This window comes from Rhinoderma darwinii, chromosome 1 (genome assembly GCF_050947455.1).
Source record: "Rhinoderma darwinii isolate aRhiDar2 chromosome 1, aRhiDar2.hap1, whole genome shotgun sequence".
NCBI classification, from domain to species: Eukaryota; Metazoa; Chordata; class Amphibia; order Anura; family Rhinodermatidae; genus Rhinoderma; species Rhinoderma darwinii.
The window spans coordinates 87,531,179-87,548,895 of record NC_134687.1 but is presented as its reverse complement, the minus strand read 5'-3'; the positions used below and the strand labels follow the sequence as shown (position 1 = coordinate 87,548,895).

Here is a 17,717-nt window from a genome sequence, read left to right as displayed (position 1 = left end):
ACATTTAAGGTATGTGTCAAGTGATTCACCCAGAATACTTTATACATCAAATGTGTACCTTGGATGGTGTAAACAGAGCCTAAGAGGGTCAGCAAATACTAAATGTTTTACTTTGTAGACAACCAGCTAATGTCTAAGCTCATGTTATGTTCTGTGGAATGAGTAAACTAGAATAATTTAAAAAGAGTGGAGGCTAGTCACACAGCTTAATACACACACACTCATATGTGTATATATATATATATATATATATATATATATATATATATATATATATAAAAATATATATATATATATATATATATAAATATATATACATATATATGCGTGGGGAGTTCCCATTTAATAATATTTATACATGCATGCACAGTCCAAGTTTATACCGAGTCAACCTTGACTTGATTATTGTTTGTTAACATTGGTGATGGTTTGCTTTTAATCTTCTCCGGTCCATCATTAGAACTTTCTAGAAAGAATATATTTGCAGTACAAATGGAGATGATAATCCTCTTGTATTCTCTCCTGAAATTTTGGTTCAGGAGACCATATATAATAGCATTAAGGCAACTGTTGAAATATGCCATGTAATAACTACCAACAAATAACCATTCTGGGATTCTAGGTAGAATTGTGTCTGGGTTCACAGCAACAGCCAGGCCTATAAAGTTCAATGGAGCCCAGCAGACTGCAAATAACACAAATACCACAAACATTGTCAAAAAGTTCCTGAAGTCATGAGGTTTCAGCTTGGGTTTGTTATCTGGTTTTACTCTACGTCTCACTTGAATGACCAAGATCCATATACGTAAGTAGCAAAAAGTTACTATGGTAATTGGGAGAATAAAATGGAAAAACACCACTGCTATTGTGTACGCTGAACTAACAGACTGTGAGAATGTACAGGAGTAGATCCGAGCATCATATTGTAATGATCCAACAAATAAATTTGGCACAATGGCAATGAATGTTAGCACCCAGATCAGAATCACATAAAACAATGAATTTTTGTCACTATACAACTTGTCATATTTGAGGCTATGACAAATGTAACAATAGCGGTTGATTGCGACCCCAGCAATATTGAATATAGATCCTATGACGCTTATTCCCATCAAGAATCCACTAATTTGGCAATGGAGATATCCAAGATTCCACCCTTTTCGAAATATTGATGTCACTACCAAGGGGTAAGGGTAAATGGCAACCACCAAGTCTGCCACTGCCAGGCTTACGACAAATAAATTTCCTGCAAAAGAAAAATATGCACTTAGTTATCATATTAATTGTAGGCCATGTGTATTAGAAGTAATCACTTAAACAGAAGGAGATCTATAGGAGAACATATTACTTTACACTGCAATATTGTATGGGCATAATGTCATCGTTCTGTTTCTAGAACTTTATTTCTGCATAAAAGAATGATGCTAGAGACATCAGTAGTCCTTCTCACTTTCCTTTATAGTCCTATAAGTCTTTAAATGGGGATTTTGGTTCTCTTGCATTCTCTTTTCCCTGATATTTTTCCTATTGTGCAAACCCTATGGGCAACTATTGCCCATAGTTGAAATGTTCATATAACTACAATGGTTCTATCTATCTATCTATCTATCTATCTATCTATCTATCTATCTATCTATCTATCTATCTATCTATCTATCTATCTATCTATCATCTACGTGTTTTTAGTACAGACTGTTGATTTAGTAGTCCTTACACCGTCCACGTTTTACAGAGCAGTGGGCACGAAGCTATTTATATTTTACGGTTCTCTAAAAAAAAGTAAGAATAATTGAAGAGACATTTTGGGGGACCATCAAACTATTTGTAGGCTGCAAGTTATTGCTTTGTTTATATCTCTTAATAGTTTCAGATGTCTTGTAAAATATGCAGGATGTTCTTTCCTGACATAATGAAATATGTATAACCCCAGACATCATTCGCACTAGAAAAAACTGTAAGAAACAATCCAAAGGTTTTTTTTTTGTTTTTTTTTAATCATTGCAGTTTGGAATGTTTTAGTTTGTAGTTTTTAATATATATTTTAAAAGTATTCATTCTGAACCCATTTAAAAGGGATTTCACAATAGAAATATATAGTGATGTATTTCAAGTTTTCCTAAAGAAATGTAAAATATAAAGAATGCAAAGCACTTAAAGCTGCTCTGGGGACCACTATGTGCACTGTAGCAGCTTGGAGTTCTGATTTATTTTTATTGTATAGTGCTTTACTGCATGTTATATTCATTATAACTATCATTACTGGGCTGACATTATGGGACAAACTCTCACAGACCAGGGAACTGTAGAATAACCAGCTATGCATAAATGACGATCATTACACTGTACCGGAGCCGCAACTTATGTTACATTTCTACTTCTTATAAAACTTTTTAATTAATTTCATTTTTTCCCCATAGCCTTCCATGCTACATACATTTCAGTCACATTTTTCTGTATCTCTTGATAGCTCTCTAACACTTTTTACATTATATCATTTAAAGTTATTATGATACAATAGGTTAGTGGTCCATGTTCATAAATAATTATTATGGTTACATGTCCCATAGTTATATGATATTGCTCTGCTGTACCACTCAATGATTGGTAAAGCGGGGTTCCTCTTGCGATAGTTTGGCCAATGACGAGCCCAGCTTTTCTGCCTTCTATACTTACTGACTTAAAGAGGCTCTGTCACCAGATTTTGCAACCCCTATCTGCTATTGCAGCAGATAGGAGCTGCAATGTAGATTACAGTAACGTTTTTATTTTTAAAAAACGAGCATTTTTGGCCAAGTTATGACCATTTTTGTAGTTATGCAAATGAGGCTTGCAAAAGTCCAAGTGGGTGTGTTTAAAAGTAAAAGTCCAAGTGGGCGTGTATTATGTGCGTACATCGGGGCGTTTTTAATACTTTTACTAGCTGGGCGTTCTGACGAGAAGTATCATCCACTTCTCTTCAGAACGCCCAGCTTCTGGCAGTGCAGACACAGCCGTGTTCTCGAGAGATCACGCTGTGTCGTCACTCACAGGTCCTGCATCGTGTCGGACGAGCGAGGACACATCGGCACCAGAGGCTACAGTTGATTCTGCAGCAGCATCGGCGTTAGCAGGTAAGTCGATGTAGCTACTTACCTGCAAACGCTGATGCTGCTGCAGAATCAACTGTAGCCTCTGGTGCCGATGTGTCCTCGCTCGTCCGACACGATGCAGGACCTGTGAGTGACGTCACAGCGTGATCAGGCAGAAGCTGGGCGTTCTGAAGAGAAGTGGATGATACTTCTCGTCAGAACGCCCAGCTAGTAAAAGTATTAAAAACGCCCCGATGTACACACATAATACACGCCCAGTTGTACTTTTACTGTAAACACGCCCAGTTGTACTTTTGCAAGCCTCATTTACATAAATACAAAAATGGTCATAACTTGGCCAAAAATGCTCGTTTTTAAAAAATAAAAATGTTACTGTAATCTACATTGCAGCGCCTATCTGCTGCAATAGCAGATAGGGGTTGCAAAATCTGGTGACAGAGCCTCTTTAACCCTGTTGTATCTGGTTGTGAATAAAGACAGAACAAGGAAGTAGAAATAATACATATGTAGCAGCGCTGACTTAGTAATCACCAGTGTTTAAAGCGACCCTCTAGGCTCACCCTTACTAAGCCTCATTTCTCTCAGTATAGGTGTAGCAATTACCTGTTAACCTTCTTTTTCTCACTGGTGATTTTGTAATATGTACTTTATAAGCATTCTGTCTTTGCTGTAATAGAAATCAGATCTTCATGCACTGACTTTCTGGTGAACTTGTGCTGGTCTTGTGTTTATACACAGCAGCCTATCTGAAGAGGCGGAGCTACAGCGGGGAGGGAGAGAGCAGCAGCAGCCTGAACCAATGATGAGACAGGAGGTGGATGTCAGACTACCTCAGACTCCCTGTAGACACTGTAGCTAAACTGTAGTCCTAGATTACAGCTCTGCCCTAATAGAGCTGAGCTCAGGAGCAGCCAAAGAGCATTTTCTTAGGAAATTAATATCAAGTAAGTTTCATGCTGATTTACATATCATTTTTTTTTGAACTCCTTTACAGTTACTTTAACTGATTTTACCTACCACTTGTCGAAACAGATCAAATGTATCTCCAACATGAAACACAATGCAAAAACTATTAAGTTAAAGAGGCTCTGTCACCAGATTTTGCAACCCCTATCTGCTATTGCAGCAGATAGGCGCTGCAATGTAGATTACAGTAACGTTTTTATTTTTTAAAAACGAGCATTTTTGGCCAAGTTATGACCATTTTTGTAGTTATGCAAATGAGGCTTGCAAAAGTCCAAGTGGGTGTGTTTAAAAGTAAAAGTCCAAGTGGGCGTGTATTATGTGCGTACATCGGGGCGTTTTTAATACTTTTACTAGCTGGACGTTCTGATGAGAAGTATCATCCACTTCTCTTCAGAACGCCCAGCTTCTGGCAGTGCAGACACAGCCGTGTTCTCCAGAGATCACGCTGTGTCGTCACTCACAGGTCCTGCATCGTGTCAGACGAGCGAGGACACCGGCACCAGAGGCTACAGTTGATTCTGCAGCAGCATCAGCGTTTGCAGGTAAGTAGCTACATCGACTTACCTGCTAACGCCGATGCTGCTGCAGAATCAACTGAAGCCTCTGGTGCCAGTGTCCTCGCTCGTCTGACACGATGCAGGACCTGTGAGTGACGACACAGCGTGATCTCTCGAGAACACGGCTGTGTCTGCACTGCCAGAAGCTGGGCGTTCTGAAGAGAAGAGGATGTTACTTCTCATCAGAACGCCCAGCTAGTAAATGTATTAAACACGCCCCGATGTACGCACATAATACACGCCCACTTGGACTTTTACTTTTAAACACACCCACTTGGACTTTTGCAAGCCTCATTTGCATAACTACAAAAATGGTCATAACTTGGCCAAAAATGCTCGTTTTTTAAAAATCAAAACGTTACTGTAATCTACATTGCAGCGCCTATCTGCTGCAATAGCAGATAGGGGCTGCAAAATCTGGTGACAGAGCCTCTTTAACATTCATACAGGGAAGATTTGCTGAAGGGAATCTGAGGGAAGTCAACATGAAAATTCCAACCAATATTTGTGCAGTTTTCGATGGAGAGTTCATCCTGGATTTCACCCTTTCAAAGGAGAAAGTGCCACCTTTGCGCAGCATGCCCTAAAATCTGCACTGATTTTTTTCCACAATGTGTGAATGGGGTTTTGAAAACCTCAAATAACAGGGTATGTTCACACAGAGTTTTTTCAGGCATATTTCAGGCGTATGTTGGAGCACAAAACGGTCACATTGCACTCCAAAATATGCTTTGAAAACGCCTGCAAATAGTTTACCACTATTTTCAATTGTTTAAAATGGGCTAGGGCATTTGAGACGGAATTTTACAAAAAACTATACGTAAAATTATGCCTCAAAAAAGATACGTTTCAAATAATTATGACTCATTATGTGCATGTCACTTCTTAGGCTATGTTCACACGGGGTCTTTTGCCGAGTTTTTTGACGCGGAAACCGCGTCGCAAAACTCGGCAGAAACGGCCCGAGAACGCCTCCCATTGATTTCAATGGGAGGCGTCGGCGTCTTTTTCCCGCGAGCAGTAAAACTGCCTCGCGGGAAAAAGAAGCGACATGCCCTATCTTCGGGCGCTTCCGCCTCCGACCTCCCATTGACTTCAATGGGAGGCAGGAGAAAGCGTGTTTTCTGCCCGCGGCGCTCAATGGCCGCGGGCGAAAAACGGCGCGATAATTGCTATTCACACGGAGTATTTTGGGGGAGGAATATCTGCCTCAAAATTCCGTTTGGAGCTTTGAGGCAGATATTCCTCCCCCAAAATACTCCGTGTGAACATAGCCTTAAAGCGTTTTTGAGGCAGATTTTGACCATTTTTTTTGGATAATGACAAAAACGATTTGAAGAAACGCTTAAAAAATGTTGGGCAAATCTGCCAAAATTTCTCCTGGTTTTCAGAGGCTGTTTTCTCTTGAAAACAGCCTCATATTTTTCGGCTTCAAACAAAATCCACATGGACATACCCTGACACTGCAATAAAGCTCGCTGAGGATTTTCTGTGTGGAATCTGAAAATTTACAGCAAATCTGCTCAATGTGAACATTGCTTTAGGCTGGCCATACACATTAGATAGCTGTCGGCAGCAATTCCTCTCGACTCCTCCATACACTTGCACACTTTGCTGATCATGTATTTAGAATGGGGAGAGTGGAGCAATCTGCCACCAAACTCCTCTGTAAATCATGTATGTTGAAATCCAACTGCCTGATCTTCCTCTCCCAGGTCTTCAGCCACCGAGGGAGAGTCGGGAGGCCCCCATATACAGTAGTTTGTCGCTTGATCCTGCTGAAATCAGCAAGTTTGGCCTACATTACTATAATGTGTATGGCCACCTTTAGGTTCTCAGTGCCTAAATTAAGGATTTGTACCAGGACTCTGTCTTCGATGTTCTTTAAGTACCTGTGTCATTTACCGCCTCTCTCAAGGCTGCAGGAGAAATGTAGTATTACAAATCGGTCAAATGCGCCACAGTGTGAGTTACTTTTTATTAGCAGCTATCCACTTTGGCTAATAGAGAAGTTTCCTGGGTGAGGGGTCGTTTAAATCACAGCTAAATGTTTTTCTTCTATCATTAATGTACAAAATAAGTGGAAAATCTATCACATAATTTGCCTTAACATTGTAGAATGGGTCATAGCTAGGGGGGTGTCTGCCAGGGCATGTGACCCCTGTGCTAGGTGTCGGGCGTAGTGCAAACAAACCACTTTGCTTTAGCCAGGAAATTTAGATAAAGGGTTAGGTCAGCAAACTGAGTGCTTGCTCTCCCTCATAAAGACACACAAAGCTATTATTTTGCAATGTATAGTTGTAGAACACATATTGTATTCTTTCCTGCATTCACTGTTACAGTATGGTTTCTACAAAAAAAACAGCTAGTGGCTCTAGTGTCCCAAACAAAGAAATACGCCAGCTGAATTTCACTTACTTCCCCTATACGGGCATGGGCAGACGTAGCGGAATTGCTCTGGAATTCAGCTGCGGACACTCCGCAGCAGAAATCCGCAGCGGACCCGTTTCTCCATTGCCTTCCACAGCTTTGTGGTTGGGTTTGTTTGCACGTTGCGGACAATTCCGCTGCGGAGCATAGGCTGTGGTGCGGAATTTGGTGTCCGCAGCATACAATGGTTGTTGCGGATGTGTGGCGGACTGGTTGCGGACTCATTGCGGAATTTCTCCATTGACTTCAATGGAGATTCAAAATTCCGCAATGAAGTCCGCAGATATAATGTAGATGTTATGTGTGCTGCAGAGCGAATTGGTTTTTTAACATGACATTTCTTCATTCTGGCTGGACCTATGTGTATTTCTAAGTCTACAGCCAGACTGAGGAAGTCAATGGGGCTGCCATAATTACGGGTGACTATGTGTGTGCACCAGTAATTATGGGAGCGTTGCTAGGCGACGTCAGTAAATAGTCACTGTCCAGGGTGCTGAAAGAGTTAAGCGATCGGCAGTAACTGTTTCTGCACCCTGGACAGTGACTACCGATCACAATATACAGCAACCTGTAAAAAAAATTGAAGTTCCTACTTACCGAGAACTCCTTGCTTCTTCCTCCAGTCCAGTTTCCCAGGATGACGTTTCAGTCTAAGTGACGGCTGCAGCCAATCACAGGCTGCAGCGGTCACATGGACTGCCGCGTCATCCAGGGAGGTCGGGCTGGATGCCGAAAGAGGGACGCGTCACCAAGACAACGGCCGGTAAGTATGAAATTCTTTTACTTTCTCTAGGGAAAGTGCTGTCCCTTCTCTCTATTTCGCACTGATAGAGAGAAGGGAAGTACTTTCACCTCAATACGCAGCGGCTAGTCCGCATCAATTTAATGCCCATTTTGGGCAGATCCGGAACAAAATCTGCAACGCAGATTCTGTGCGGCATTGATGCGGAGAGTTGCGGAAGAATTCCGCCACATCTGGGCATGCCCTACAAGTGTTAGTTATTTAATTGCCAGGTTTATATAGTTATTCAACTGCTAAGCTGCACTCACAATAGGAAAGATTTAAAACATGTCATTAGAAATGAGATATTGTATGACAAAATAAAAAAGCAAAATCTAGGAATATAAGTATACATTTTCTTAGACAATGTGAAACAGTTTTTTTTTCTGCTATGGTGAACTTAAAACATCAGGCAGCATCTGGCATATTGACACTCATTTAGAGGTGATATTACAGCACATGGTAGAAAACTAGAAGAATACATACATTTGCCTCTGTTGTGTAGATATATCCTATACAAGGAGAGATCATCATTCCATAAATCACTGCTTTAAAATTCTACTGCCGCATTGTGACAGACTAGAATTTAAGGTATACTTACCCCGTGGCTTCAGAAAATTTTATGAGAGCCTTTCTATTATTTTTATAGATTTAATTTAAGGAAAAATCCAAGACATCTCAGAGTAATACACCACGATAGTACAATATATATATATATATATATATATATATATATATATATATATATATATATATATATATATATATACTGACAATTATTTGTTTGAAACAGAGTAAAGGAGAGAAAATGACAAAGAAGACTCATTCCGGTGGTCCATTCAGTTTCTCCCCTGCTGTTTTTACGTGATTTGCTGTCATAGTTTTCACAATGAAGAGCTTTTGACGTGTTCCACAGAATGGTTGTCATGGCTGTCTATAGGGTATGCTCTAAGCGTGTAATAGTAAAATTGGTGTGCACATACAGTGAAGGAAATAAGTATTTGATCCCTTGCTGATTTTGTAAGTTTGCCCACTGTCAAAGACATGAACAGTCTAGAATTTTTAGGCTAGGTTAATTTTACCAGTGAGAGATAGATTATATAAAAAAAAAAAAAAGAAAATCACATTGTCAAAATTATATATATTTATTTGCATTGTGCACAGAGAAATAAGTATTTGATCCCTTTGGCAAACAAGACTTAATACTTGGTGGCAAAACCCTTGTTGGCAAGCACAGTAGTCAGACGTTTTGTGTAGTTGATGATGAGGTTTGCACACAAGTTAGATGGAATTTTGGCCCACTCCTCTTTGCAGATCATCTGTAAATCATTAAGATTTCGAGGCTGTCGCTTGGCAACTCGGATCTTCAGCTCCCTCCATAAGTTTTCGATGGGATTAAGGTCTGGAGACTGGCTAGGCCACTCCATGACCTTAATGTGCTTCTTTTTGAGCCACTCCTTTATTGCCTTGGCTGTATGTTTCGGGTCATTGTCGTGCTGGAAGACCCAGCCACGAGCCATTTTTAATGTCCTGGTGGAGGGAAGGAGGTTGTCACTCAGGATTTGACGGTACATGGCTCCATCCATTCTCCCATTGATGCTGTGAAGTAGTCCTGTGCCCTTAGCAGAGAGACACCCCCAAAACATAATGTTTCCACCTCCATGCTTGACAGTGGGGACGGTGTTCTTTGGGTCATAGGCAGCATTTCTCTCCCTCCAAACACGGTGAGTAGAGTTAATGCCAAAGAGCTCAATTTTAGTCTCATCTGACCACAGCACCTTCTCCCAATCACTCTCAGAATCATCCAGATGTTCATTTGCAAACTTCAGACGGGCCTGTACATGTGCCTTCTTGAGCAGGGAGACCTTGTGGGCACTGCAGGATTTTAATCCATTACGGCGTAATGTGTTACCAATGGTTTTCTTGGTGACTGTGGTCCCAGCTGCCTTGAGATCATTAACAAGTTCCCCCCGTGTAGTTTTCGGCTGAGCTCTCACCTTCCTCAGGATCAAGGATACCCCACGAGGTGAGATTTTGCATGGAGCCCCAGATCGATGTCGATTGACAATCACTTTGTATGTCTTCCATTTTCTTACTATTGCACCAACAGTTGTCTCCTTGTCACCCAGCATCTTAAATATGGTTTTGTAGCCCATTCCAGCCTTGTGCAGGTCTATGATCTTGTCCCTGACATCCTTAGAAAGCTCTTTGGTCTTGCCCATGTTGTAGAGGTTAGAGTCAGGCTGATTAATGGAGTCTGTGGACAGGAGTCTTTTATACAGGTGACCATATAAGACAGCTGTCTTTAATGCAGGCACCAAGTTGATTTGGAGCGTGTAACTGGTCTGGAGGAGGCTGAACTCTTAATGGTTGGTAGGGGATCAAATACTTATTTCTCTGTGCACCATGCAAATAAATATATATAATTTTGACTAAGTGATTTTCTTTTTTTTTTTTTTTTATATATAATCTATCTCTCACTAGTAAAATTAACCTAGCCTAAAAATTCTAGACTGTTCATGTCTTTGACAGTGGGCAAACTTACAAAATCAGCAAGGGATCAAATACTTATTTCCTTCACTGTATATAGGGTGAATGTGCTGTATTTTTTTTTACCATAAACTTAATAAGATGATTGTACACCATTAAACAATTTGACAGAACACCCTCAGGGCTGGTGGTCAACCTGACATATAGTGGGGGCTTTAAAAGTGTCCCTTCAGTTAAAGGAGAGGCACAGCTGTTTTTGTGATCAACACTTTCCCCATATGTTTTCTGTAGCTAAAACACAATTTGGCAGGTTTTAGCTAAAAGAAAACAACTGCAAAAATACCTCTCCAAATGGAGTTTCTAAAATTTGTTCATATACATACACACCACACAACATGACAAATAACTAAGTGCTCTCATAACTAAGCAGAAAACATTTGCTCTTCTACTGGTTCTCTATGGTTTTGCAAAGCACTCCTGCTCGATGATTATCTTGGGGAATACACACATGAGGCACAATTGCCACCCCATGCCACCAACTGGGCATCACTAATTCAGAGAATGCTGGTTTTGGGGAAAGCTGAGTCGAATTCAATAGCATCTAGAGTGTTGATGTAATAATTAGGTTTTTCGACAAGTAACAATAAGCCCCAACCTACTTCAAATGACCAAAATTAGAAAACTATACTTAGTTTTTATATTCTGACGGATGTCTGCTGCAGCCAATTGCTGGCTATAGCGGTGGAATCAGTATGTTCCACATATCTACTATTTTGTCAGCAATTGTTAAGAGTCGGGGACCCCCTATGACAGGTGCAGATTATCTAAAAAAAAATAAATAAATAAAAATTCTGTATGGGTGCTCCATGGAGATATGCAACAGATATTGAAGTAAAGCTGCACCTTTAAATAACATTGGCTATACAGAAAACACATTTAAAACCTAATATCTATGTAATATATCTCCACTTTAGGTCATTTTTGGAAAATGCATTGGAAAATTAGTAACATTTTCATTATAAAATAAATAAGCTGTATTTGCTGAAAACATAATGTCCCCTTAAGGAAAAGCATCCCTATGTACTGCAAATTATATTATTTATAATTGCAATATTATTTTATGCCAACTTGTCAAGTGTATTTATTTGTTGTTCTATTTTTACTCCTACATCACCAAGATGTTTTTCTTACAAAATGCATGAAAGACTTTTCTAAAGAATGCCCTTATATTTCAGAATATATAAGTAACATATAATGTTAAACATACAGTTATAGAATACCAACTATAACTAATTACATTGACTTAGCTGATAATGTTCATTAGCCTTCACAGTAAGAGGTAAGAATGACTGGCATAAGAATATAAATGTTTAAATATGTCTCCATTCATGTGCTAGCAGCATAGATATGTCTTCTTTGTAGCTCTTGGGAGTGGAATGACCCAGAAAAAAAGAGAAATCTGTTCTTCATAATGTCTTGAGCAGGCAGGTTTAAAGTGAAATAAAAATGTTCATCAAATGCAACTTTGAAAAGTACCAAAATAACGCAACAAAATACTTGCTTAGAATAATAAAAATATAACAAAAGCGGATATATAACAAAAGCTGCAATTTGTATGTCTATGGCTTACTATGGGTAATATCCTTCAAGAAAATAATACTTTGTATGCCAACATTTAAGAAGTGTTAATTAGTGTTTTAACCAACCCCACAACTCTCTCTGCACGCAAATTCCCTAAGAACTCATGAACACAGAAGTGCCTATAAGCAATGAACAATGCCCCGAGGGGAGAATACCTACATACATATAGAGTCTGAAGGAGTGTGCCCCAATTTTATTTCCTTATGATAAAATGTGACATAGAAAGCCCCCATATGAAATCATTCGGAGGTACTGTAAAGGCCCCATGCACGACAGTGGGAGGGCTACTACGGCTCCGTAGAAACAGTGATGTAATATGCCTTGTCCATGGGGCCTGAATCATGAAATGAATATAGAGTCAAATAGTTTTGATGTTTATTAGGATACAAAGATAAGCTTTAGCCCTTATATTCCAGACAATTGTTTAAAGTCATAACAAATGCCCTAATTATTATTGAGTCAAATAGTTTTGATGTTTTCTTTAATCATAAGAATTTGGCACTTGGCCGTTTCTATATTTCCATTCGCTATAATAGAATGAGACTATGTCCATCTTCTACTGGGTACAGGGGTCCTGGATATCACCCATTCTTGTTATCGGCTGGACAAAAGCAATGACCCTTATTGTCCTGACCTTTCCATTTCTTAAACACGCTCGATGGTATTACAAGTTTGGACCCATTCCAAGTTTGCTTTGAGTCTCTTTGGTTACTAATTGCCTTTGAATCTTAGCTTTCAAGGATAAGCATAAAATGATCAAAGCTCTAGCTTATTTATGGCAGGACTTTTTTGAAGTTGGGGATCAGGAGGAAAAGTTTTACTTCCTGGTTCTGTGTCTGTGTAGGGGAGGAAGTGGGAGGGGGTAGCTGTAAGTGACAGCAGAAAGAAAGTAGTTTGTAACTGTCATCTCTCCCCCTGTACGGCCTTCATTGACCTCAGGGGTGTGATAGTTTTGTTCATGTTATCACCCCTCTTATCAGTCTTAATATATGTTTTCTCTGATTATTGCATACAGTATTGGGGGTCTTTCTTTTCTACTGAAGGGGTGAGATCTTGAGCAGTTACACATCTAATCTTTCCTCTTACGACTAATCAGACCATTTGTCAATGGTTTTGATGATTTTGTGAAAATATGTGGATGTAGACATAGATATAAGTGGTATATATAAACCCTGCATATGTTAGACGTTTATTTTTAACAGCTTGATCGGCGCTTGTTTGCTCCAGTCACAAGGAGCTATGTATGGGGACAAACGGTCATTACTCCGATCGCTCGTCCCCATACATTATTATCATGTCGGCAGCACGCCTCTCTGGTTACACAGGGAGATATGCTGCCAACAATGATAATATTTCAGTTTTTTTAAAACGATACGATCAGCAGATGAAGGAGCGTTTGCTCGTTCATCGGCTAATCGCTACCCTGTTTACACAGAGCAATTATCGGCAACGAGCGTTCTGTGAACGCTTGTCTGCCCGATAATTGCCCAGTGTAAAAGGGCCCTAAAGCTCTGCTTGGATCAGACTTTTAGCCACACACGCATTCTATGCATCGTCTACAAAATGTTGACCTTTGAATATTGCATGAAGATACCCATGATTTTAAAGTGCTGCTTGGGATTTTCACAATGTTCCAGATGTCTGCTGTTAGAAAATCTATGGGTATGGAGGTATAATGTGATTTTTTTTAAAAAATGGTATAGTTCAGGTTTTATTTCTGTATGTCAAAAGTGTGAAAATTGTCCTGAAACTCTGGGTAGCGAAAGGGTTAAACATTATTTTTCAAAGCAAAGCACAAAATTGTAGTTGGACAAATGCAGTGATTTAGCCTTTGTGTTTGATGTAATACAATTTCACACATGCCTAGGCGCTCCAATTCTCTGCACAGGGAATTTATTGTTGTCTTTTGAGAAGTTTAGCTTTGCACGATTATTAGAGGAAAAAAGAGGGCCTCATATTATTGGAGGGGGATATTAGAATGAAAGTACGTGAGGTGTTCCTGAGGCAGGAGGGATCTGCACAATCATGTATTAAATACTAAATGACAAAATATTGAACAAAAATGTAATAAAATATGGAGTAAGAAAAAAAGGAGCATATGGGTCAAAAAAGGCTAAGGCTAGGTCCACATCCCATTTTGGGAATTATGTTTGGCAGAACCGTATGAAAAGTGCCACTGAATAAATGCCACAGTTGCATTCATCTGTAACTAACAATAGGGACGTCCAAGAAATGCTATGAAAAAAAAACAAAAAAACATTTGCATCTATTTGCAGAAGTACACAGTAATGTCAAGTGGTGTTTCCCCATATACAAATACATATACTAATAAGAGCAAAGTCTATATAATTCTATATTTTGTATCTATTACTATGCATTTATTCAATTTTATCATTATGTTTTAGTGCGGTGTTAGTATAATTGGATTAATAGACAGCACTCAATGGGAATTTTTAATTTTTACTTGGGGTTTTACTTGAAAGGCTATGTGCAGTTTTGCATCTGATTTTGTGGTGCTGCATGACTACAGCATCAGCAAAGGGGTTAACAATGTAACTTGTAGGAGGCCCAACATGTGATTGGCTAAACGGGGTCAGGTTGTCTCACCCCAGCGGAATATAGTGCCACCTGCTCTTCCCTTATTATGTTGTTTTATGTGCTTGCATGCTTCTGAGATGTAAATCTATGATTTATTTTCTATATAGAACTAAAGAGTAACCAAAAGTAAATTAGATGTAGTGCAGCGAGAAATATAATCCAGCGATTTCATTTCTTCTCATGGGGGATACTGTGGTCATTGTGGAGCTATGATGTGCTTTGCTTGTTTTCTCACCCTATCAGCTGTTTCCTCCGCTGCAGCTCTTTCTCCTCTCTCACAGCATGAGTCTCAATCAAAGGCTAATGCAGAGACTAACATAATCCAACTTTACTTCTTCCCCTCTCAGAGCATAAATCTCACACAGATTTTAATAGTAAAATAGTGCTGCAGCTTTCCCTCCTCTCCCCTACTCCCTGTTTTGCATTAACTGTTTTGTTTTCTTGGTGATTAGGGAAGTCATGCAGACAGGGGTAGGGGGAGATTCTGGTACTTTTTTTTTTTGCTTGCATTTTATATTTTTAAAGAATAGCTTTATACTTATGTTATGTTTTGGATCCATTCCTGAGTTGCCCAAACTGCACTGTGTAAACTAGGACTGCAGGTAAGCCTACTGCTTTATTTAACTGAGTAAGTCATTACAATGTACTGGAAATGTAGACACAAACTGAATGTTAAACAAACAATTCAGCTACATCTGTTTATCATATATTGAGATATTAATGAAGAAAAATATGAAGTATTTGATGTAAGGAACATATGTATAGCTTTGATTTGGTTCAAATTAAGGGGGGGGGGAGAGAGAGAGAGAGAGAGAGAGAGAGCAAGAGAGTTAGAGACAGACGGACAGACAGAAAGAGAATACTGCTAGTATCTTAAAGCTGTTCTTTTTCACATAAAAAAAATATGACCAAAAAAAAGACCATAAATGCTACAAGTGAACCCAGCTTAAAGCTAACAATAGTCTTGTCTATAATCAGGGACACAATTATATTGGGTGCCGAGGTTACAGGTGCAACTGTGCCCTGGTTCCTGGGGGGTCCAACAGCTTCCTCGCTATATACAGTAACAAGACAGTAGTCCATAAGTACATATGACTTTTAGGGTGGCTCTAATATAAATTTTGGAGTGTGTCTGTGGGAATATTTGTCCATTCACCCAGAAGAGCATTTGTGAGGTCAGACACTGATGTTGGATGAGAGAGCCTGGCTTGTAATCTCCGTTCTTGTTCATCCCAAAAGTGTTCGATGGGGCTGAGGTCAGATCTATGCGGTCCAGTCAAGTTCTTCCACTCCAATCTCACCCAACCATGCAGAGGCGTAGCTTGGGGTTTAGCACAGGGGGGTGAAACATATCTGAGTGGGCCCCAACCCAGAGTGCCCCACACACAGTATGTTATTTTAGTGAAAAATGTTAGTGATAACTTCAATATTTATTTGTGAAAAACAACAAAATTTGGAGAAATCTAGCATTTTTCTAAATTTAAATGTATCTGCTTGTAAAACAGATGGTAATACCACACAAAATAGTTACTAGTTAATATTTACCATATGTACATTTTTTGTTTGCATTGTTTTCTGAATGTTCTTTTCTTTTTCTAGGACATTATAAGTCTTAGAACTTTAGCAGCAATTTCTCACATTTTTAAGAAAATTTCAAAAGGCAATTTTTTCAGGAACCAGTTCAGTTCTGAAATGGCTTTGAGGGACTTATATGTTAGAAAGTCCCCCATAAATCACCCCATTTTAGAAACGGCACCCCTCAAAGTATTCAAAACAGCCTTCAGAAAGTGTTTTAACCCTTTAGGCGTTTCACTGGAAGTAAAGCAAAGTAGAGGTGAAATTTACAAATTATTTTTTTTTGCCAAAATTAATTTGTAATATTTTTTTTCTGTAACACAGAAGGTTTTACCAGAGAAACACAACTCAATATTTATTGCCCAGATTCTGCAATTTTTAGAAATATCTCACAAGTAGCCCTAGTGTGACAATGGACTGAAGCACCGGCCTCAGAAGCAAAGGAGCACCTAGTGGATTTTGGAGCCTCCCTTTTTAAAGAATATATTTTAGGCACCATGTGAGGTTTGAAGAGGTTTTGTAGTTCCAAAACAGTGTAAACTCCCCTAAAGTGACCATATTTTGGAAACTACAACCCTCAAGGAATTTATCTAGGGGTATAGTTAGCATTTTGACCCCACACTTTTTTTTTGCTACATTTATTGGAATTAGTCTGTAAAAATTAAAATCGACTTTTTTACATTTTACAAACTGTAGACATTTTAAATTCTTCAAGGAATAAAGAAGAAAAAGCGCCCCAACATTTGAAAAGCAATTTCTCCCGATTAGGGCATTACCCCATATGTGGTAATAAATTGCTGTTTGGACCCACAGCAGGGCTCAGAAGGAATGTAGTTAGCATTTAGACCCCACAGGTCTTTTGACCCCACAGGTTTTATGCAGAATTTAGTGGAGTTAGGCCGTGAAAATAAAAATCGACCTTTTTTTTCTGGAAAAACTTAGACATTTTAAATTTCTACAAGGTATAAAGGAGAATAAGAACCACAACAATTATAAAGCAATTTCTCCTGAGTACCGCAATACCCCACATGTGCTCAAATGTTTTTTTCATTAGAAAATTAATTAACCCTTTCAGGACTGATCCATTTTTTGCTGTTTCATTTTTGTTTTCTACTCCCAGCATCACAAGAGCCATAACTTTTTTATTTTTCAGTCAATAGAGTGGTGTGAGGGCTTATTTTTTTGCGGGAGGAGTTGTATTTTCTATTGACACCATTTAAAGTACAATATAATGTACTGGGAAACTGAAAAAAAATCTATGCGGGCTGAAATTGGAAAAATTTGTGATTCCTCCATTGTTTTTTGGGTTTAGTTAAACAACTTAACTTTATTCTGTGTCTCAATCCGATTATGGTGATACCAATTTTATATAGTTTTTTTTATATTTTACTACTTTTAAACAGAAAAAACTGTTAAAAAAATTGTTTTGTTTCGCCACATTCTGAGAGCAAGAACTTTTTTTATTTTTTTGATCAATTGGGCGGTGCAAGGGCTTATTTCTTATGAGACGAGTGATTCTGGCATTGGTTTTTTTTTGCGGTGTTCATCGTGCAGGAAAAATAACATTACAGTTTTATAGTTTGGGTCGTT

General features: G+C 38.9%; 1 protein-coding gene across 1 annotated transcript in view; it reads right to left on the bottom strand.

Moving 5' to 3' along the window:
* Positions 1-332: 332 nt before the first annotated feature.
* Positions 333-17,717, bottom strand: part of MTNR1A (melatonin receptor 1A) — a 209,875-nt gene continuing 192,490 nt past the window's right edge. Inside the window, exon 2 of the mRNA XM_075849632.1 lies at positions 333-1,246. Coding sequence (XP_075705747.1) covers positions 378-1,246 — 869 coding nt within the window. The 3' untranslated portion in view covers positions 333-377. The remainder of the gene's footprint in view (positions 1,247-17,717) is intronic.